This window comes from Papaver somniferum, chromosome 5 (assembly GCF_003573695.1).
Source record: "Papaver somniferum cultivar HN1 chromosome 5, ASM357369v1, whole genome shotgun sequence".
NCBI classification, from domain to species: Eukaryota; Viridiplantae; Streptophyta; class Magnoliopsida; order Ranunculales; family Papaveraceae; genus Papaver; species Papaver somniferum.
This window is the reverse complement of record NC_039362.1, coordinates 113,826,666-113,851,909: the sequence shown is the minus strand read 5'-3', so window position 1 is coordinate 113,851,909 and position 25,244 is coordinate 113,826,666. Positions and strand designations below refer to the sequence as shown.

The 25,244-nt window shown below is 37.5% G+C and overlaps 1 protein-coding gene across 1 annotated transcript; it reads right to left on the bottom strand.

Moving 5' to 3' along the window:
- Positions 1-15,908: 15,908 nt before the first annotated feature.
- LOC113279474 lies at positions 15,909-17,071 on the bottom strand. Its single transcript, XM_026528169.1, has 2 exons — positions 16,386-17,071; positions 15,909-16,272 (listed from the first exon to the last, which is right to left on the bottom strand). The coding sequence occupies exons 1-2, from the start codon at positions 17,069-17,071 to the stop codon at positions 15,909-15,911; spliced, it is 1,050 nt and encodes a 349-aa protein (XP_026383954.1).
- Between the last annotated feature and the right edge of the window lie 8,173 nt (positions 17,072-25,244).

The following is a 25,244-nucleotide window of genomic DNA, read 5'->3' as shown; positions in this document are numbered from 1 at the left end:
TCAAACCTGCAAAGCCGAGCAAAAAACGTATTATTTAAAGTCAACATTGGCTTTTCATGAAACTATGAATAATTCACATAACCTTCCATGTGAACATTCACTTATTATTACGTGTACATACACTATAAAATCACTAAACTCATACATACACTACGAATTCATCAACTCATAAATTGTTTGCTTTCAACAATTTTTTTTCATAAATCAAAACTTGATTTCTATTTAATAAAAAGTGAATAAGTCATGTACCTTTTAAAAAAAATAATTCGTGAGTTAACAACTCACGTAAATATATATAAAAAAGAAAAAAAAAACTTTTTTGCTCAAACGAGCTCTCGTCTATGAAACCAGGGTCTTTTCTATTTTGTAAAGGTCCACATATTTCAAATAAGATGTTGAAAGTTTACAAATAAAATTTTATGATGAACTCCAGGTTTTTTCAAAATTTCCTTAAACCCTAAGGATCATTATTTATTACTTTTATTGTGAACAAACTTACGTTCCTAAAAGTATGTGCAAAGTTCATGCTATGAAAGTAAATTCGGGTTTTCATGAAACCTAATAAACAAAAAAAATTTCTACTGCAACTAGACCATGTCTATGCAAAATTTTATGTATTTCTTCCATATTAAGGATTTTTACTCGTTTCTTAAGCTTACGAACGAACGGGAGCATTTTTGCGTTTTCTAAAAATCCTTCATAAATCCTACGCATGCTTGCAACTATGGGGTTTCGTCTTGTGGACAATTCATGAATCATGAAACACACAGCAAAAAAAAAAAAAAATTGCACGGACTTACCTGTCGGCGCCGCCCGGAAATCTGTCGGACGGTGATCAGACGGCCGCAGTGCTGGAGCTGACGTGAATTTTTTTTCCTCCTCCCTACTGCTCGAGCGTACAATGAAGAGAAGAGATGCTCAGTTGATCAACAATAAAAAAAAATATTAGGGTTATTTACCTTTTATATTAGTTTTATTTCCAAAACCTAATACGCATGGATTTCCTTTTTGGGCTTAGGCCCGCCAACGCTAAACCGACCAAAATTGGATTTTTTGATCAACCAAATCGGCAACACCACACCTCTTCATGTTCACAAAATAACACTTTTTCATGCCTTTAGGATCCGCATTTGAACATTTGCTCGTATGTGACATCATTACGGCAAATCGTGGACTCTGACAACACCTTTGTAGACTGAGTTCAACCACTAATCTCATCGACTGAAAATCACCATTTAATGCATACTGAGGAACATGACTGTCCCTCACTACGCAGGGGACTTAATGTTGATGGTGGATTTTCAACAAAGGGCAAAATCGTAAAATTATGATACATGTTTCTGACACGGCTTTCAGGCATGCAACCATCCATATTTTCCGAAGCCACGACGAGTATGTCTTTCGAGAAGCCTCCACTAGTTGAGCGTTCGATCCCTGACATTTCATCGTGACCTCTATGCAGAATAACATAATCAGGAGGTTCTCCATAGATTGAGAGCTTAACGCCTTCAGGACGTCGGTGACACTCATTGTTCCCTGGATGCAGAAGAGAGACCCACCTCCACATAGAAGAATAGTTGGGCGGCGGACGCCTTAAGGACGTCGGTGACACTCACCGTTCCCTGACTATGTGGAGAGACCATGTATAGATTCGGGAGGTTCTCCGTAGATTGAGAGCACTAACGCCTTCAGGTCGTGAGCAACACTTGTGACTCCCTGACTTTGCACTCTTTGGATGGATATGACGCCTTAACTGGCTAATATCTTTCCTACGATAGATTATTCTGCCGTGACATTTACCACTGAATTCCCAGAATAATCTATTATTGCTCCTATTCCATGGTCGAATCCTGATCCCATGCAATGACAATAACAATTGCTCCAATTCCATGGTCGAATCCACGGCCTGATCCCATGGAAAGGCAATAACAACTGTTCCGATTATATGATCGAATCCACGACTTGATCTCATAGAATAACAATAAACAACTGTATTATCTCATTACTCCGATTCCACGAATGTCATTGAATGGTAATAGGTAATTTTATTACTCCGATTCTATGGTCGAATCCACGATCCCATGGAATGATAATGCATGTTTTATTATTCCGAGTTCATGGTCGAATCCATAACTGATCCTATGAATTGATAATAAATAACTACTTATTTTATTACTCTATTTCATGAATTATTCTCCAATGAATTTTATGAATTAGTAATAAATACTCAACAACCGGGCATCTGGACCATCACTGAGTAAACCCCACAAAAATGGTGCAAGTGTACTCGACAATGATGCACGACTGAGCACACGGATGCACAAACGAGCATCCGAAAATGTGGACAGATGAGGAATCCTACGCAAAACTGGAGAAAACAACAAATAATAATAAAATAATAAGAGGCGCCTAGGGGCCGTGGCCGGTCCCATGCCTCTTATATTATTTTGCCCTATTTTGTTATTTTCATGAACTCATGAAGAACTCCTTCAATTTAGGAACTTTCCTTGTTTGTGCAAAACTCATGAGTTCTCCATAACTTCATGGATTCATGAAAAATAATATTATAAAATAGGGAAAGCTGTGCGGGACCAGGCCACCTAGGCGACCGGCCATGCTCAAGCCGTCGCCGGTCCCACACCTCAATTCCCTAGCTTTTTATAATTATTATTCCCTAAACTCATGAAACTTCTCCGTTTCAACGAAAAACTCATGGATTCTCCATAATATCACGGTTTCATGAAAAATATTAATATAAAATTAGGGAAAGGTGTGCGGGACCGGGCAACATAGCCGGACGGCCATGCCCTAGCCGTGTCCGGTCCCACACCTTGCAATCCCTATTCTTTTATAATTATTATTTTCCTCAATTCATGAAACTCCTTGGTTTGAGCAAAATTCATGATTCCTTCATATTTTCTCAAATTTTGCTCAATTAATGAAAAACCAAAAGCCAACATGGTCACCTGACCGGCTAGCCTCTCATGGCAATTTTAAATGTTAAAATACTCTTATTTTAATATTTACAAAATATTGATCAATTGAGCATACATGCTCATTCCAACAAAAATCAAGAATTTCAGCCAAGATGAAACTCTTCTGAAAATTCACAATGTTGCTCGAATGCACGTCAGGAAATACTGAAACTCTCAGTACTGAGACATGGACACCATGGAAACACGTGCATGCCTTAGTGACCGACCAGAGTCATCCCTAGGGCTTGCACAAAGCCGGTCCCATAGGATTTCATAATTCTGACCTAATTTGCTCAATTGCTCATACTGGGCCCAAATTCTCTCCAACTAACCTGGGGATTTGCTCAATCGAGCACCAGATGGTCCCACACCCCTAAGGTCCGGTTTCATGCCTTCTTGGCCGGTCCCTCACTTCTCCATGAATTAGGTTGTATCACCTAACGCTCAATCGAGCAACTATTTTCAACAAATGATGAAACCGGCATTTTGTCATCATTCCTTCACCAACAGTCCAACTGAGGACCCTAGTGCGTGCTTACTCGAGCACTTGGGAATCACATGGATGTCCATAATCTCATGTGGTCGGTCCCTCCCTTACTCATTACCAATTTTCAGCAATTCGTCAATTGATGAAGGATTGATCAAAACTTAGGTTTTCGAACAAACGCTCCACGAATTACCATTCTGAGAAAGTTCAAACACTAAATTATATTGATCCAGCGATCAAACATTTGAATTAATTATACGTAATATACCAATATTTTAATTAATATTTTATTGGGTCACTTCACCAGTAAATAATTCGTCGAATTGAGCAATACTTGCTCAGCTGCTCGAATATTGATCACACTATCAATATTCAGTAATTTATCAGTAATTCTTCGAATTGAGAAATACTTGCTCAGTTGCTCGAATATTGATCCCACTATCAATATTCAGTAATTCGTCGAATTGAGCAATACTTGCTCAGTTGCTCGAATATTGATCCCACTATCAATATTCAGTAATTTATCAGTAATTCGTCGAATTGAGCAATACTTGCTCAGTTGCTCGAATATTGATCCCATTATCAATATTCGGTAATTTATCAGTAATTCGTCGAATCGAGCAATACTTGCTCAGTTGCTCGGATAACCCACATATATTCAGTAACTCATCAATATTCAACAACTCGTCGAATTTACAATATTTTCTCAGACGAGCAACATTAACATATATTCATGAATCGCTGAGCATTTGTCAAAAGTGCTCGATTCAACAAAACCTAGACTCATTGTCTGATCAGTCAACAACTGACTAACTAAGACATGTTTGTCATACAGACTCCACGATTCGTGAGACATCAATCACGTCACAAATGGGGGGGATATCACTTAGGGTTTTGGTATGGCGGTCTACGGCACGTGGATTCATCCACGACGAAAAATGTGCGTAAGTCGTGCAAACGGTTGAAGGAGTTAGCAAAGTAGTGGGTGCACGATTAGTCAAGTCTCCACACGACATGGAACTGAATTTAACACGATCTCTCATTTTACCACTCTTTCACTCAAGAAACCGTCACACTTACAGGGATCAATGTGTTCACAACTCTGACAATATAAATAAGTCTCTGAATCCATGATTGAAGGACAAAATTACATCATCAATAATCGTTCATACAGAATTTCTCGAGTAACTACTCTCAAGAATTCATCAATCTATCAGAACTTATTCGAACTCGTCAGTTCATCAAAAGTTGCAGAAACCTTCAACACATCCACAATCCTTGATCATCACTGATCCCACACTATTCTCAGCTTCCCTCCAAAAGATCAACCCATCTCCCTCTTTGCGACCGAATTGACTCTGGAACGACCATTGACTTGGTTTAGTCCGGAGTCCTACAAATTGATCTCTCGGATCTAAGCACTCCCTTTGCAGTGCATCTGTGTGAGGTTAAGCAGTTTGCTCGGTTGAGGAGTCTCAGCAACACGCTCGTCTCTTCACTTCCCTAAAAAACCAGCAAACCATTTTTCCCTATCCACAATACTAAATTCTGTCCTTGTTATTGTCAATAATACTCCCTCCGTTTCTGGAAAAGTATAACTTTCACTTTTTCTATTTGGCCTATTTTTAGGCTAAAATGAAAAAGTGAAAGTAACACTTTTCCAGAAACGGAGGTAGTATTTCTCATGAAGATCATGTTGCTCATAATGTTCTAGTTTACCCCCTTCTTTGATAAGTTACTTTTTGCTTGTCACATTCAAGATACAAGTTTTCTTCTGCTAAGTGCTCGTTCTTCTTCCTCTCTTCTTTCAATTCCCTTGTTGGTGCTGATAGGTCAATCAGGTACATTTCTTCTTCCAAAACTGGATCAACAAAACCTTCATGAACTTGCAAACCGATGTACAATACAGTAGGCAAAGTATTTTCTGGACAATAATCTACTTTTTCTCACATTCTACCCCCGAGTGAGGTGTGACATATATGAATTTGTAGCTAAAACACTATTTTAGGCAGTATATGACTGGAGTACATTTCAGATATTATGTCAACTTTGTTTGTTGATTTCATTCATTGGGGATCAAATTCTATTGTTTACACAAAAAATCTGTAATACATTTCAGATATTGTGTCAACTTTGGTTGTTGACTCCATTTATTGGGGATCAACTTCCATTGTTTACACACAAAAATCTGTAATACATTTAGGATATTGTGCCAAATTTGGTTGTTGATTCCATTCATTGGCTATCAACTTCCATTGTTGATACACAAAATCTGTAACACATTTCAGATAGTGCATCCAACTCAATATCATTTCTTTAATTCTATCATCTATAATCATACTTGTTTTTCCTAATCCTAATCTGAATGAGCATAAAATGCAGGTTAAGAAAAAAAAACAGAACCAGAACCACCTCTAATTTAAATACATAGCCACAAAACAAAATGTGCATAATCATACTTGTCTGGAGTAGATTTCAGTTATTGTGTCAACTTTGGTTGTTGATCCATTTACTGGGATCAACTTCCATTGTTTACACACAAAAAATCAGTATTGTGTCCTAGAAAATTTAAAGAGAGTAAGAAAAAAATTACATGATGTTTAAACCAAGTCATGTCTATTCCCTTTCTATCTTTTTCGCTAAATTCATTGCGAAGTTTCTTGCACAATGTGTGATGGTTCCATCTTAGGAATCTCGAAGTTCTGGTTTCAAAACCCTGGCTCTTGTCGATGTAGTCCCCAGAGTGTTCACATAACCAATACTTGATGCAGGAAATGAAAGAGGTTAGTTTTTACATACTGTATACAACACTATATTGTATACAAATATAAACATTTTACTTTGAAATCAATGTCTTTTACTTACCGGTAGCATTGTAGTGCATCCAATAACAATCCCCTTTTTTTCCTTTTTGTTTTCCGATGTTCGAAATCAAAAAATATACAATGTGATCCGGCCATGACACTTTATCCATGTGTAAAACATGAGGGAACCATTTCCTCACAAATCCTGTTATTCCAGAATCTGGGAAGAAAAACACCGCACACAACCACATGGCAAAAAGTCTGAAAAAATGCTCCGGGTCGGACTCATCTCCAGCTGCAATTCTTAGTTTGTTTTCGACCTCATCCCTAGTTATTTTCTCCTTATAATCTGGCTCTTTCTATGGTCTGAACTTGGTATTCAATAATGTCCTGCACTCATCTTGGTACTTTGATTTGAGCATCCTCTTGAACTCTCAACCCTCTATAATTCTTCTCATCTTGAAGATCAACGCGAATTCCCTTGCTTCTAGAGAGAACTCATTGGAATCTCCATTTGTGAACTTCTTGGTTTCTTTATTAAATCCGCTAAGCATCATCAGTATTGCAATATTGATTCTTTCTAACCATTTATGAGTCATTATACTGTTGGTATATGTTGTGTAGAATGTGCTAAAAAAGTCCCAGAAAGGAGTATCCTTTAGTGCTTGTGAAATGATTGGTTTCTTGTTATTTACTCCATCTTCTACTTCAAACATCTTGTATAAAAAACTCCCCATGTCAACCAATGGAATGAGACCTCCTTTGAATGTAACTTCTTTCGCCCCTGGCCTACCAACATACATGCAACTCAACCATTGACTTATTTCTTTTTAATAGTTAAACAACTTAATGATATAGAAGCATAAAACTCAACTCAATATTGTTACCTTTGAGTTCTTTGGTTGGCTTCCCATCTTCGTTTACTTTTTCTTCCTCTGATTCGTTCTCTTCTTCGTCTGAATCTTCTTCTTCGGACTCTTCTGATTCTTCAATTATCATCTTCTTCTTTCGTTTACCAAATGGTTCCTCTTCATTTTTCTTCTTCTTCTTCACTTTTGCTTTCTATTTATCATCAAGTTTCTTCTTGTTCTCCCTCTTTCTCCTTGTTGCTGTAAATTTTTCAATCTGTTACAATTCGTCTTGTTCTGAATCTTCTTGTCCCTCTTCTGCTGGTTGATCATTTTTCTGCTTTGTTCTTCTTTCAATCTGTTGCTGTTTTTCTTCCAATATCTTCTTCCATTTGTTTCCTACATCTTTCTGAATCTATTCCGGTTGATTCTCTTCTTGATTCTTCTGGCTTAACCGTGGTGATCTCCTCATTTTATTGCTATATTTCAAACAACAATAATATAGTCATCATTCTTATTCATTCAATAACACAACAATAACAGTTGAACAGTTAGAAAAATGGGATCAACTCCTGTTGTTGACAACATTTTACTGGTATAACTGTACTTGTGGTTTTCAATTTTTATGGGATCAACATCTGTTGTGGATCCCATCAATGGTATCAACTTTTGTTGTTGACACAATGTTACTTGTATAATATGGCCCTAGTTTTCAGTTTTCAGTTTTCTGTGATCAACTCTTGTTGTTGATCCCATTTTATTGGATCAATTCCTGATATTGATACCATTTCATGTGATCAACTATTGTTGTTGACACCAACAACAACAACAATTATAACAAGAATTACCACAACAACATTTTGTGTGATCAACTACTGATGTTGATACCATCTATGGTGTACCGTGAGTATGAACAACAACTTTAATATTGTTGATCTGTAGAATCATTATCAATATTGAAGAAATACTTTACATTCAACATGCAACATGACAATAACATGTAATCATTTGACTTTTATGGGATCAACTCCTATTGTTGACCGTATCTATGGTGTAATATTTAGCATCAACATCAACTGAAGAACACATATTCGGAGAACAATAATATTTCTTTTGTATAATTAACATGCAAATAATGAAGAACAAACACGCAGAAAGTACAATAATTTGAAATCACTTCTTACCTCTATCAACTGCAACTGCAACTTTGAAATATGCTTAACTGTTTTATCAAAATCAAAATCAAACAAAATCAATTAATACAAAACTAATTATATCCCAAACTAAATCATAGTAACTAGTAGCAGTAATCAGCATCAAATCATACATGCAGAACATTTTTTTTCTTTAGAAATTGAAAATCAAACTCAAAATCAAAACCGTAAGAAATCAAAATCAAATCCATAAAAAATCATAAATGAAACCAAAATCTTCACCAATAACAGTAAGTAGAAGATAAAAATCATGTTTACCTTTTGAATCCTGTGTTTGAATCTTCAAACTCAGTAAACCCTAGTTTTCTATCATTTTTTCTCTGATTTCTGATTCTTGAAACTAAAAATGATTCTAATCAAATTGGTTACTGAGATTTATATAAATTGACGGTTTGATTCAGTTACATTGATGATTCAGTTTTTGATTTTTTGATTCTTTAGTTCTCTTTAGCGGCGGTTTCAGTTTTAGAGAAGAAGCAGCAGGAGAGAGAAAAAATGGAAATGATTAGAAACGTATACAACAGTAAATGAGTCTGTAACATTATAATCCTGTAATATATTAAGGGGCATAATAGTAATCTGAAAATTCGGGATTTTTAAGAGAGGGTGTTTTTATTTTGGGGGAGAATATATTTGTTGGGATTCTATTATAAGGGCATTTAATTAATCTACCCGTTGGTATAATGATAATTCGTATCCAAAAATAAACACTATTTTAGAGTATGATAGTTTATTATTATAGTTTATATTGTAGAATGAACTCGTGACCATATTCCTGGTCAAATTGGGGTATACCCGATTTTAAGTGGACTCTTTTTAAGGGCTAAGAGGGGTGTCCTAATGGGTGGAGTTACAAAACTATCCTTTCCCATTATTATTTTTATTACCCTAATCAGTTTTTTCAACTCATTTTCATTTCATCTTCTCCTCTTCCATTTTCTCCTCTACCATACCAGCTTCCCCCTACCACACCTCCATCGAAAACTCGTTGATTAATTCGTCGTAATCGTCGATTCGAAAATTCTATCGTCGACTAATCTTCAAACATGAATCCGCGTGTTAAGAAAACTTATAGAAGACCTAGTACCGAAGAACCTGGATTTTGAAAAGTAATTCAACACACACAGAATATAAAAACAGTCGACGAAGAAGAAATCACTGACGCCGCTGAAACCAAAGAAATGACGCGATTGAGAAAGTAAGGGCCTACTTAAACTCAGTCCAGTACTTCAATTTTATGTTTGCATGTCAAATTAGGTCAGAAAAATCGAATTTGTGAATATGCAGTTATGTAGACGGCTAGGTGTTTGTTCCACGACCTTGCCGACTTTTCATGTTTAGATGCAGTCGTTGTCTTCCTAGGTTGAATATCATACCGACATTTCGTATCTGGAAATGCCATTTACAGGGTCAGCATGATATTCAACCTTAAAACCATGCCGACTAAATGTAGTTTTAATAGTCGTTGGTTCTTGAAATTCCTATCATGCCGACTAATGTTTTGAAAATGTTTGTGTTTCCTAAGTCCCATATAGTTAATAGCCGGCATGGTATTTGAATATAACCCTTCCGAATGAGTATTAGTTGGCACTATATAGATTATAGAACCTGCCGACTAATTGTGTGAAAAATCCTTGTATTTCATGTGTTCCATTTTGTTATTAGCCGGCATATTATTTGAATACTTCCCTTCCGACTATTGTTTATTCGGCATATATTATTGTTTTCGTCCCTGACGACTAAGATTATTTGTTACTTAGTCGTTACTTGTTCAAATATCGACCCTGCCGACTAGTTTTTTTTATTGTTCTTATTTAGGATGCAAAAGGTCAAGCAAGAAAAGAAGAAAGTTGTTACTCCTCCTTCATAACCTCCTCGCGTTGGTGACAAACTCTTGACCGCAACACATCGAGGGGCATTCGTTGAGCCGGGAACGCTCAAGATCCGTGAACGAAATGATTATCATGGTCCACCTGAACCAAGTAATTCTGATGAAACTCCGGATGAAGACCAATCAATTTCATCTGGTAGAAGATGTAATGATGATATTCAAGGAACTCCGTCTGCTGGAGAATATCATGATGACAATGATGATGATGATCAAGACATGCCACCTGTTGGGGGAGGTAATGATGATGGTGATAACAATAATGAAGATAAAGATAATGATGAACAAGATAAAATTGTTGAAGAGGAAGAGGATAAATAAGAGGAAGAAGAAGGTGGAGAAGAAAAAGGTAATGATCAAGCAACAAGTGTTGGGGTTGAACAACAACCTCAAGATGCAACTGCAACTACAACCAGAAAGAAGAAGAGGGTTATCATTAAACCAGCTGATTCCCTCATGCCTCCTCGTCATTTAAAGAAGCAATTGAAAGATGGTGAGTCTCCACTAGGGACCCTAGAGGATGGTGGACATGTTCTTTTCGGATACAAAGACTCATGGACATGTGAAATCCATAATACTATCGTAAGTAATCTCAATCCAACTTTGTTTATATTTAAGTGTATTTATCTTAAATTTGCTTCAAGTGTTTGTATTTCTTTTAATTTTGTGTTTTTGGTGATTAGGATCATAAGCATGCCATCCGTATTTTGAGGCGAAAAGCTTCAAACACTATGATGAATAGATGCCACTTGACAAGGAATGTGACGAGGTGAAAGAGATTGTCAAGAACTCCGTGATGTGACCTGCGGTGAAGGGCTCGGTTGTTGAGTATGACAAAGTTACCATATCTTCATTATGTGAGAGGTTCTAAGGAGAGAATGATACAATTTTATTCCTATTCAGTGAGATGGAGGTAACTCCCGATGATGCTCATCAAATTCTAGGCCTCGAGGTTGAGGGAAAAGCCATCGAAGATGGATACGAAGAAGACATTTATTGGGAGAATCTCTTCAAATTGACCAAGAACTTGTTCGGTTTGGATGAGAAGCAGTTGGAGTTTATGTTTTTGTTAAAGGATGGTTATATAAACAAGAAGTTTGGTCTGAAGGAGTTGAGGGACACATACTCTGGGATCCATGAAATTTATGATAGGGAAGGAAGTGTGAGCTTGGTGCGTGATTAGTGCTTAATTCTTACATATTTACTACTAAAATTTACATTTATTTAGTTCTTTATTTTGTACATATTTGATGATTTGCAAGGAGCCGGTCCCACGTATTTTCACAATTTGACCTAATTTGCACAATTGCACGCATTAGGTCCAGAACTCTTCCAAACGACTTGGAATTTCATAAAATGATCGTCGATCCTGTGACCAACAAGGGCCAGTTTCATGACCCCTTGGTCGGTCCTTCATCTCTTCATAATTAATTAGGTTTTATCACCTAAGGTTCAGACGAGCGTTTTTTAATAAATGATTAAACCAGCATTTGGTCATCTTTTCACCAACTGGTCTTCAGGAGACTTTGGTATTTTGCTTTTTTTTTTTGATAAGTCAAAAATTGTATTAATAGATAACAAAATATACAAGAGATGTTTATAAGAAAAGAGGAAAAAGCCCCAAAAACTTATAAACTATTTGAATCTATAATTAGCAACATGAGGTTTTTCAAATGAAATTAAAAACTGAGGTCTTCCATCAAAATGAACACCAACTTCATTGTCAAGGAAACATCCTCTTTTTTCCATGGTATCCGCTGAAAAATTAGCTTCCCGAAAAGTTGAATAAATCTAATGGCCTCATAGAATTGATTAATTGCTAACCATCTTGGTCTTGCGAACCAGGGTAAGCAGTTACTTGTAAATGCTGCCACTACACTAGCCGAATCCGATCTGATGCAAATGCGTCGAAATCCCCATCTAGTAGCCCAATCCAGACCCACAAGAATACCATAAAGTTCAGATAAGTAATTGGTCGTGATACCCAACCCAATGGACATAACGCCAATGAAATTACAACTTGAATCCCTAGCAACAACTCCAGCACCCGCTATGCCTGGACTGCCTCTTGCTGCTCCATCGCAACACAGTTGCAATTCATTGTAGTCAGGCGGTTGCCAATAACATTCCACCGGCTGAACAAACTTCACACTCCTATGTTTAACACGAAAATAATCCAGCAGAATAACATCATCAGGACAGTTGCGCATGTGACCTTTGAGACGAATCGAATAGTCTTGAATAAGATTCAAAAAACGCTTGAAGAAGACACTCCAGTTCGCTTGCTTCTGCTCGAAAACAACTTTGTTTCTGACTGCCCAGAGTTCCGATCTGATCACCATGTTTGCCAGCAACCACAGGTCATGAATCATTCGACTCCTACTCCGAGCAGCCTTGTAAAAAACCAGAAGATTAACGTTAGCAGGAATACCAAAAACAGAAGATATCCAATTCCAAGCACGAGCAGCAAAGCTGCACTGAAAGAGAACATGGTCCAGAGTTTCTTCTGTCACTCCACAAAGAGAGCATTTGCTTGCAAGTTTTATCTTGAATCTATCTCTGATGAGGTCATAAGTTGTGCAAGTTTTTCGCAAGAACTTCCAATTTTGAGTTGCTAAAGTGGGATGAATTTCCTTTCTCCAGATAAGGGACGCACCCTCCAACATGCTATATCTCTGCCGAATCAATTCTTTGGCTGAACTAACAGTGAAATCTCCTTTGTATTCCAGCATCCAAATACGAGTATCCAACCCTCCAACTAGATTTGGAAGCTGATTGACATCTAGATTCGCAGCTAGCAAAATATTCAAATGGACTTCAGGGATCATCCATTGATTGTCGATCAACATATCACTCACCAGAATAGTTCTGTCAAGAGAAAAATCATTAAGAATATACTCAACACTCCTATTATCGTGTCATGCGTCATAGTAAAGAGAAGTAGATCGACCATCTCCCAGCTGAACCTTAGTGTTATCATCAACTAAATGGTGCACCTTCCGAATACCAGGAAGGATAGCAGATTTAATACTATATTTTTTGATATGACCATTTCTCCCAAGGAACTTAGCTCGTAGAAAACCATCCCATTTCTTATTCGAAGTACGAATATTCCACCAAAGTTTCATGAGAAGAGCTGTATTCATAGTAGCCATACGAGTTAAACCAAGGCCCCCCTCCTCAAAAGGGCAACAAATTTTATCGAAAGCAACTACAACAACTCGGCTAACATTTGAATCTCCAGACCATATAAAGTTCCGAATTGCTCTTTCACATTGAATAATGAACTTTCTTGGCCACCGATAGATAGCCATGTTGTGAATAGATTAGATGGCATTGAAAGATTTAACCATAACAATACGGTCATTAAAATATAAATGTCTTCCCTTCCAACCAGACAACTGAGCTTTAATCTTCTCAACAACATTAGCAATGTGGTGATATTTTACCGAGCCTGGCATAATTTGAACTCCCAAGTAACGGTCAGGAAAAGTAGCAACCTAAATAATCAACAAAATAAGTTCTTCTAGACAAAGAACCTCCACCATAATATATCTTACTATTTTGACGACACACAGTTTGTCCAGAAACGCGTTGGTATTTACTCAATAAATCCACCAGGTTTTGAAGACTTTTTAGGTTTCCCTTATAAAAAATTATAATGTCGTCAGCAAAGAAAAGATGAGTAGGAGAAAAGATACCTCTTGTAACCATATGGTTCATTTTCTTCTCACTAAACAAATTTGTAATATTTCTGCTAAGCACGTCTTCAATCATCACAAAAATCAAAGGAGAAAGAGGATCTCCTTGACGCAAGCCTCTATTAATTTTGAAATAGCCTTCAGGATTTCCATTCAGAAGAATAAAGATTCTAGCAGAATTAAGGATATTAAAAATCCAAGAACACCAGTGCTCAGAAAAACCATATCTACGAAAAACTTCTAATACAAATGACCAACTCACCGTATCAAAAGCTTGAGATATATCAAGTTTTAGACCAATGTTACCATCCTTACGTTTTATATGAAGCTCATTGACCATCTCAGATGCCAGGCTTATATTTTCATGGATGTTACGGCCTTTCATAAACTCCACCTACTCCTCAAAAACCAGCTTGTCCAAAACACTACCAAGTCTAGTAGCTAAGATCTTAGTACAAATTTTGAAGAAAAAATTACTAAGCCCAATAGGACGAAAATTACGAAGATTATGAGCCCCTCTTACCTTGGCTAGAAGTATGATAAAGCTAGAATTTACACTATTCGGAATATGACCAGTACCCCAACAATGTATCACAGCCTTAACCAAATCATCCTGGATAATATCCCAACAATGGCGATAAAAACATCCTGAAAATCCATCCGGACCCGGAGCACTGTCATCTCCTAAATCAAAAACTGCCTGCTTGATTTCTTCATGAGTAGGAATATTGTCCATAGCAAGAAATAATCAAATAAATCCATATCATAGTCCAACTCCTGGCCATTAAATTTCGCTTCATAATACTGCACCACATGGTCATGCAACTGATCGTAATCTCTAATATTAACGCCATTGCTATCCACTAACTCAGAAATAGTGTTGGAGCTCCTTCGGATGCGAATACTATTGTGAAAGAAAGTGGAGTTACTTGATCCCTCAGTAAGCCACTGATTTCTAGACTTTTGCTTAAGCATGGTGTTATGATGTAGCCTAATTTCACCAAAACAATTCATAGCATCCTTCATAATATTGAGTTTAGCAACATCAGTTGGATCCTCATCTGAGATGCGCGCCGCAGTTTCGAATCTCAACTGATCCTGTTTAAGACGCATGTGAATGTTTCCAAAAACCAGCAAATTCCATTCCTTCATAACCCCTTTCAACCTCTTCAACTTTTATGGAAAAATAAAATCAGGATCGCCATGCACAGGCATATTCCAGCTGTCCTGAACCATACGAAGGAAATCTGTATGCAGAAACCACATTTTTTGTATACGAAAAGGAGCTCTTTTAGGACGAGAAACAACAAAAGGATAACCCAACAAAGTAGAATGATCTGATATTTCTCTAGGGAGAGCTTTACAACGCCAGTTTTCAAACTTTGCCAACCAAGCATAATTAATAATTGCTCTATCGAGTTTGCTCAAAATTCTGTCAGAACCCGATTGTCGATTAGTCCAAGTGAACTTAGTACCCATAGAATCAGCTTCGAAAATATTGTTATCATCCATCCAGTCACTAAACTCATCGATAGCCTAGGTCCTAGGCTCAAGACCTCCCTTCTTATCATCAAGACGCAAAATATAATTAAAATCTCCCATGACCAGCCAGGGAGTGCTTGTATCTTGCAAATTAAGCTGTTGCCAAAGACTTCTACGTGTAGTTTGAACATAACTAGCATGCACAAATGAGATATGAACTCCCTCAACCTCAATAGTAATTGCTTGCTTACTCATATTCACTACAACAGGATTTATTTCATTCAAAAAGAAAACCCAAAGATTTGCAATACTGGAAAAGGAAGAATTATGAATAATTGATGGAGAATAACCTTCCATCTGAAGTCTCCTTCCAAAGCTGGACGAACACGCAACCTTTGGTTCATCAAGACAAAAAAATTTCGGCTTGAAATCTCTTATTAAATCTCTAATCTTACACTGTGTTGCCTCACGCACAACACCGTTTATATTCCAAAACAAAACCCGCATAATTAAACTTTGGGTGTTTGAGTTTTATTTAGCTTAGCTGTTTTAGCTTGATTATTGGAGGGATTGAAGCCTGGAGAAGAACCCCGACAAGCACGAATTCCCAACTGTGAAATCTCTTCATTGTCAGTCAGAGAGTCCATACCCTGTAAAGAATTTAATTTTGCTTGTAGAGCTAATATCTGACGATGTTTTGCTTGTCTAGCTGCCTCATCAACCTGACCAAGCACCATAGTTTCATTGCCACTACTGTCACCCAACAGATGAAACCGATTATGAGAGATGTATTCCGAACTTTCTTCAAGAGCATCACACAAAGGTGTCGACGAAGATGTAGCTAAATTCCTATCAGCATGAGGAATTCTAGTTCTATCCAATTCGATATTCCCATCTAACTTAGTGTTCACGACAGAAGTACTCAACGACCTTGCGTTATTAACTAAAACTGAATGCGACAGAATGGCCTGCTTTTTTTCTCAAACTCAGCAGAAGCCAAGCGCAATGCAGCTTCGGATTTTGCAAATTCATCTTGCAACTGTTGTTCCAACTCAATAGTGTCTTTAATGCTCACAACTTCAGTAACTTCAGAGGATATTGATGAACCAATCCCAGCTTGAGCAGTCACTTCAGGAACAAAAGGAATTTTAGGAGCATTCTTTCCCTTCTTTCTTCTTCTAGCTTCCTGGCATTCGCCAACCTTAGAGTCAGAACCCTGGTGATTTTGAGGAGGGGGTACAATGAGCTGTGTTGAGCTGTTATCGGTTTTATCAGGATTTTTCTTCTTCTTGCGACATTCAGAGTCAGAATGACCTAGAATAGCACATTTTGAGCAAAACTTTGGCTTTTTAAGTATCTCAAAATTTTGCCAGAACTCCATACCTCCAACTGTGACATGGATACCATCAGTATCTAGCTCAGCGAAATGAATGTCAATGAGTACCGAAGTGAAGTGACCATATTCATGTTCCAGCGTACGTTTATCCACCACTACAGGATTACCCAAAGCTAGAAGAGTTTTTTCAATCCAAAACTCCATAGGTAAACCCGGGAATTTAACCCAACATGTAGCACGAGAAGATCTCTGCTTGTCCGGATCGAAACTAGGGTACCATTCCACGAGAGTTAGGGTTTGTTGAGCAACGATCCATTTTTCAGCTTCTAAAATCATTGTTTTGTCGTCTTGTGCATGTAACTTGATAATGAAGAAACCTCTATTCAGAGGGACAAACTGAATACGGTCATCATCCAATTTTCATTGGAGTTGAAGATTTTTCTTCACATCTGAAAAAATAAGATCTTTAAAATCCAGTCTACAAATAAGACTGAACTTCCAAATCATGCATCCTTCTAAGTAGAGCTCTTCCGGTATAACAACAGCAGGCTTACCCTCTTTAGTAGTAGGGTTTGGTAATGTAGAGAGATCAACATCGGTTTTTGGTAGTAGCTTTTTTCCTTTGAGACGATCTGCATAGGTTAATTTCTTAGCATCTTGGGACGGATCAAGAATATCCCCTATCACGAATCACCAGCAAGTGATCAAGATTGTTAAAATTGAAAAGTTTGAAAAAATCCTAAAAAAATTGCCAGAGCCAAAAAATTTAGGAGAGAGAAAAAATCCTGATTCGATTTTATGACTTTGGTATTTTGCTCACTAGAGCATCTGGGAGTTACATGGTCGACTCATCATCCCATGTATCCCGTCCCTCCTTCACTCCGTGGTTGATTTTCAATAAATCACCAACTGATCAAAAATTGATCGAAATTAGGGTTTTCGAATCCAAGGTTCATAATTCCAGATTCAAACGCTAATAATTTTACGTTGATCCCGTGATCAACATTTTAGTTAATTATACTCGGTTCAGTTTCTAGTATTCTAAATTAATATTTTATTTGGTTCTGTCACCAATAATTCATCAAACGAGCAACATTTGCTCAGATGAGCAACATTTGCTCAGACTAGGGAATATTGGTTCAACTATCAATATTCAACAATCCATCGAACGAGCAATATTTGCTCACTTTAACTATCAACATTTACTCGAGAATTATACCTTTGTCTCAACAGACACGTTCAATTCATGAGTCTTAGAACATTTAAAAATCACGTTCGATTCAGCAATACAAGGACTCATCGTCCCACGAAGTCAGCAACTGACTAACTAAATATACGTCTGCCTTGCAGACTCCACAATCACGAGACATCAATCGTGTCACATGGGGGATATTAACTAGGGTTTTGGTCTGGTGGCCTACGACACGTGTGTTCACCCATGGTGAGAATGTGACTAAGTCGTGCAAGCAGTTGAAGGAGTTAACGAACTAGTGGGTGGACAATCAACCAAACCTCCGCACGATGAGAAACTGGTTTTACACGATTTCCCACTTTCCCACTCTTCGACTTCAGAAACTGTCACACTTACTGGGATCAAGGTGTCTACTGCTCTTGCAATATAAATAGTTCTATGAACCCATGATTGAAACAACAAACAATTCTCGATAGACAGTATTTCGTCTACACGAACTCATCGTCTTAGCAATTACTCTAAACTGAGTAAACTCAATCATTCAGAAACTATTTTCACGCAAAATACACATCACACCAACAATCCTTGATCACCATTGATCTCACATATTTCTCAGCTTCCCTCCTACAGATCGACCCATCCTCTCTTGTGACCGAATTGACTCTGGAACGACCATTGTCTTGGTTCAGGTCGGAGTCCTAAATATTGAACTCTCGAACTTAAAGCACTCCCTTCTTGCAGTGCATCTGTGTGAGGTTAAGCATTTTTCTCGGTTCAAGGAGTCTCCTCCGCACGGTCGTCTCCTCAATTCTGTAAAAACCACAAATCGTTTTTCTCTATCTACAGATTGTCGATCACAGTGGGAGATCATTCTCTCGGTTGCAATCTCACATTTTCACAAGATGGTTGATCTTAGGTCAGGTTCAGTTACAAACCCTAACCCAAAAAATGCTAGCACTAGCAATACTGGTGGTACTCCGGAAACTGCTCCGGCTCCCAACAACGACACTAGCGGTACCACTCCTCCTCAAACCAACATCGGGAACAATTCTCTCTTTGGTCGCTCTCCTGAGGAAGTCAGAGAAAACCTGCCTACCATAGGTGATCTCATGAAGGTGCAAGAGACTCTTTCCAAGAATCAGATTTGCATGGCTTCCACTCAGAAAGAGTTATGCAATTATGTCAAAACTCTCACAGACAAGATATCATAGAAAACTCAGGAGAAAGGAAAATCTAAAGAAACATCTTCGGACGCTGATCCTGAAGTCACTCCAATCCATGTAGTAGATGATGAAGAAGTTCCTGAAGCTAAAGCTGCAGACAATCCGCCAGCGAAGGAACAACCAAGTTTCATCACCCGTGAAGACTTGGAGCGCCTCTTGGAGGACCGTGGAAAAGATAAAATTAACTTCATCTGTCCATCGTCACCAACCTCCATACCCTGCTGCTACACAAAGGATTCCTCTACCAAAAGGTTATACCTCTCCAATATTCACCCTTTATGATGGAACGGGCAATGCTCGAGAACATGTTTCCCTGTTCTTGGAAGCATTGGGAGAACATGAGCATAACCATGTCGTCCGTCTGAAGGAATTTTCAAAATCTCTGAAAGGTATAGCATATACCTGGTACAACAACATCGTACCAGGGAGTACCACAAGCTGGGGAGAAATGATTAACACTTTCTACAGGAAATATTTCTTTGTTTCGGAGAAAATCACCCTCTCTGATCTTGGAAGGATGTTTCAAAGGAGCAATGAACATCCTAATGATTATGTGAAAAGGTTCGGTGTTCAAGTTCTGGACTGTCATGATCCAAATGTCACAGAATAACAACTTGTAGACTTGTGCATCAACGACATGATCCCGGTCTACAGAGCTTTTGGAAAATCATCGTTTCCAGACCTTTTCAGAACTTCATGAAGATGTTTGTGATTTCTTTTCTATCTTTCCTATCAGATATAAAGATCTCAAGCCAATCGTTACGATTGTAACCAACACGATAGAATCGGAAAGATCAGATCACACAACTACGAGAAAGTAGTATCGGTCTGGCTTCACAATCCCAATGAAGTCTTTAAGTCGCTAACCTGGTTTTTAAGAAGAAACCAAAGGTTAAAGGAGAATTGACTCTAGCTAATACAACTAGTATCACACAGGAGGTGTGGGGATTAGGTTTCCCAATTTCCAGAGTTCTCCCTTATATAATCTTTCAAATTAGGGTTTGCAATCAATGTTAGCTTGGTAACAAAGCATTCAATATTCACCGTTAGATGAAAACCTTATTAGATTCAAACTAATATCTTTCAACCGTTAGATCGAAAACTTAGCTTGTTACACACAAATGAAATGTACTATTTTGGGTTTATGTAACCGTAACCAAACATGAACATTTATTGGTTCAACAATAGATAACCAATGGTTAGCCATATGAGCACTTTCATATAAACCATGTTCTTCATCACCATAACTAGTTCAAATGACTCAAATGAACTAGTTAGAGAGTTGTTCAATTGCAAGGAAATCTCTTGTAACTTCAAAAGACACAATCGAAGCAAAAACGATTTGATTCACTCGAATCGGTTCATGAACTACATATCCACGTTTTGAATGTAGCATTCCTTAGTTAATATGAATAAGTTCACAAACAATCGTTTTTAGATATAACCAACTCAAGTTCGCAAACTTAGTTCGCGGACTTAAGTTCCCGGAAGGAGTTCACAAACTTCAACAGATATTCTCGGGTCGAGAACTTCCGCCAGTTCGTGGACTGGGTTCGCGGACTGAGTTCGCGGACTTAGCTCACGCCACTATTCCGGTTCTCTTGATCAACAAAGTTCGCAAACTTCGGTTCAAGGAAAAAGGACTTATACATATATGTGTTACCACACAATGCTTATATCCATCATTGGTTATGTAATCTAAACTCTCATATCAATCATTGAAACATTCTTAGAGGACGTTATTATATAGTTGTTATTCATAAACTCTTTTTCGTCAAAGTAAGCAAATTTCAAAGTGATTGAAACGTATCATGACTTTCGTCACTAGGTAAATCTTACCAACACATATTCGAGAAATAGATAGGCGAGATAAACTCGGCTCGAAATAGCAAATGTGTATAATCAAAGTCTATATAGCAAAACGACTTTTGTCTCAAGATATGAGATTGAGTAGATAGACTTTTGAGTGATAGATAAGTTCAAGTCTCCACATACCTTTTAGTCGATGAAGATCCACCAGTTCCTTGAGTAGTCCTTCGTCTTGTATGATGATCACCATGGAGTTCTTGAGCTCAACTACACTTTATATCCTAGTCCGAGACTTAGTTATAGTAGACTAGAAATCAAGACTTATAGTTTTGATCACTAACATTGACAAACATGCTTGAGATAGCAACGCATGCGAGTTCGACCGAGCAATGCTCTAACAGGTTCTGTACCAGTACTATATTAGTTTCGTAAAATCGTTATTGCGGTGAGTCTTCTTATATCCGAAACCGATTTAATTACATTTTCTCTATGCACTCTCTAGGATCCTCTGTTGTACATCTGCATTTTTCATATCGTTTTAGACAATCGTTTTTGTCTTCTCACAAAAATCTTGATGTAGAACACACAGGTTCCTCTAGGTTATTCTTGGTCCTTCGAAATTTGTGCACAACTGTTACGTGCAGATTTCCTGCTTAAGTTACTATGACTATGTATTGATATTTATCTAACAATTTTTTTCTTTTTCTTTTACGTCTGAATATGTTAACAGGTAGATGACACTTTATTGCTAGAGCAAGCACTTTCAATGTCACTAAACGACTATCATTATATTCCATCTGGTGGAATATCATTAGAAGACACTGATATGTCTGAGGAAACTAAAGAAGATCAAGAGCTGGAACTAAAATACACTGACTGTTGGTTCTGACAGAAATTACATGTGTACATATTAGTACACCTATAATATAAGTGTACATTATTGTACACGTGACAGAAATTACATGTGTACATATTAGTACACCTATAATACAAGTGTACATTGTTGTACACATGTGACATAAAATACATGTGTATATAATAGCCCACACTAGGACTCTTAATCAAATTTTAGTTAACAGTCTTTTTTCGTTCCTGGGTCTGGACATTTGGTCTTTGTGATTTTGTATAAATGAGTGATTCTATAAACTTATTAGCCCCAAAATAATTTGATTTTTACTGCACTTTTATATGGCACTCACGTTTACATTCAATATGTCACCTTTGTATCAGATTTCAGGTGCTCAAGTTGAGGTGTGTGTGTTGATGTCGCTGGTAAGACTACCATTTTGTGTCAGCTCAAGCTTGGAGAGATTGTAACCCCAATTCCTACCACTGGTAAGTCATATTTTTCAGTAGAGTTTCAGTTAAGCATTTGTGAACATGCTTCTGCCTAAACATTTTTCAATTTTTAGGAAGTGATTCTCTTATCCTATTCATTTTTGGGTAGATTTTTCGGGCTTTCTTCCTCTTAGATTAGGTATATATTGTTAGAGCATTGCTCGGGCGAACTCGTATGCGTTGCTATCTCAAGAATGTTTTTCAATGTTAGTGATCAAAACTATAAGTCTTGATTTCTAGCCTATTTGTAGATGTCTCGGACTAGGACATAGATAGTGTAGTTGAGCTTAAATCTCTCGATATTAATCTCTTTAAGACGAAGAACTACTAAGGGGATCTTGTGGAACTTCTTCGACAAAATTTATGTGGAGACTTGAACTTATCTATCACTTGGAAAGTCTATTTCTACTATCTCCTATATTGAGACATAAGTCGTGTTACAATATAGTTTTCTTTATACACATTTGAGAATTCGAGCTGAGGATATCTCGCTTACATATTTCTCAAAATATGTGTTGGTAAGCTTTCGCTTCGACCAAATTCATCTTATATCAAGAAAAAATTGTCGAGTAACATCTTACATGGTTTGTGTAATACGATCATTTGTGTAGGCTTGGAATGTTTCGACAATGATTATTTCAATATCTTGAAAATTGCTTTGATGCTAATAGTGTGTGAAAACAACTATTGTCATTATAGAAGAATGTTTCAATGATTGAAATAAAGACTTGAGGATGTAACCATCTTTGGATATAAGCATATATAGTGTATTCGCACATTAGTGTATAAGTCCATAAACCGGGAGCCAAGAGTATGCATATGTGTGTATACGAAATTGGTGAAGGAGACAGGTTAAGTATGTGTACCCGTACGCATACTGGCGCAAGTTCTCGAACCGAGAATTTCTGCTTAGTTTGGTTTTGGCAAAAATTTTAACTAGTCACCTTAATTATGCGTACCCGTACGCATACTGGCGGAAGTTTTTGAACCGAAAATTTCTGTTGAGTTTGAAAACTTAACAAACTCAAAACCGGTTGCTTAAGTACGCATACTCGTACGCATACTTAAGCTGGATACTTTGTCAAGTCGGTCAGTTCATGGAATTAAACATTTAAATCATAAGGAATGAAATCTTTGCAAGCCGTGGCTATAATGTTCATGATTGATTCAAGTGAATCAAAGCTATTTGATTTCAATTGTGTTTTCCAGACAATTGAACAACTCTTAACTAGTTTCATTTGAGTCATTTGAACTAGTTATGGTTAAGATGAATAAAGTGGATATGAGAGTAATCATATGGCTAACCCCGGTTAACTATTTGTGAACCAACATGGTGTACACGTTTAGGTACGGTTACATAAACCTAAATGAGGGTACATTTCATTTATGTGTAACAAGCTAAGTTCGATCTAACGGTTGAAAGATATTAGCTTGGTTGAATCAGGTTTTTCATCTAACGGTGAATATTGACTGCTTTGTTACCAAGGTAACTTAGATTGCAAACCCTGATTTGAAAACTATATAAAGGAGAACTCTAGCAACTGGGAAAGGTAATACCCACACCTCCTGTGTTTTACTAGTTGCATAACTAGAGTCGATTCTCCTTTAACCTTAGGTTTCATCTCGAGACCCTGTAGGTTAACGACTTGAAGACTTCATTGGGATTGTGAAGCCAGACCCAACTATTATCTTTAAAGTTGCGTTATCTGATCTTGCCGTTTCTATTGTGTTGAGTGCAATTGAAATAATTGGCTCGAGATTTTATATCTCCGATAAGCAAAATAGAAAAGTAATCACAAACAAACTTCGTCTCATCGTTAGTGATTCCACAAGAACTTGTTTCGCTAATCGATTAAGTTTATTATGAGGTGATTGATAATACTAGGCTGTTCTTCGGAAATATAAGTGTGGTTTATCAATTGGTTCCTTTTCACCTTGATTTATCAAAAGATGGAACAAAAACTCTTGGGTATTTCTGTGGGAGACAGATTTATTCAATCCTATACACTTTTCTGCGTGAGACATATTTGTCTATCAAGTCTTCGACTTTGGGTCGTAGCAACTCTTAGTTGTGGGTGAGATCAGCTAAGGGAATCAAGTGCGTAGTGTTAGAGCATAGATCGGTCAACCTCGCATGCGTTGCTATCTCAAGCATGTTTGATGTTAGTGATCAAAACTATAAGTCTTGATTTCTAGCCTACATAGCTAAGTCTCAGACTAGGATAGAAAGTGTAGTTGAGCTCAAGGACTTCATGGAGATTCATCATACAACGACGAAGATCTATACAAGGAACCGTGGAACTTCATCAACAAAAAGGTATGTGGATACTTGAACTTATCTATCACTCAAAAGTTTATCTCTTCTATCTCATACTTCTTATGAGACAAAAGTCGTATGCTATATAGACTAGATCATACACATTTGATATTTCTAGCTGAGCATTCATTGTTTATCTTTTATCTCGAAATCGTGTGTTGGTAAAGCGTTTCGCTTTGATCAAGTTTATCTTCACCTAGTGACGAAAGTCATGTAAAGTTCCAATCACCTTGAGAATTGCTCTGACGTGAATCGGTCTGTGAATAACGGATACATAGCGTCCTCTGAGAATGTCTCAGTGATTGAAATGAGAGTTTAGATTACATAACCATGTATTCCTTGAACCGAAGTTTTTGAACTTTGTTGATTAAGATAAATCGGGATGATTGTGGAATTGGCTTGCCAAGTCCGCGAACCCAGTCCGCAGACTCAGTCCGCGAACTGACGGAAGTTCTCGACCGAGAATTTCTGCTGGATTTTCCAAAACTCGTTTGTGTGCTAAGTCCGCGAACTCAGTCCGCGAACCCAGTCCGCGAACTGGCGGAAGTTCTCTTTCCGAGAATTTCTGCTGAGTTTGGATAACTCAACCGATTAACTTAAGTCCGCGAACTTGTTTGTGAACTTAAGAGG

Excerpts from the sequence above, each read along its gene's own strand:
- LOC113279474 (XM_026528169.1), bottom strand. The coding sequence starts at position 17,071 with ATGATTTTAGAAGCTGAAAAATGGATCGTTGCTCAACAAACCCTAACT. Across the intron at positions 16,273-16,385 it reads TTGCGCTTGGCTTCTGCTGA|AACTAGAATTCCTCATGCTG; the intron begins GTTTGAGAAAAA and ends CGAATTGGATAG.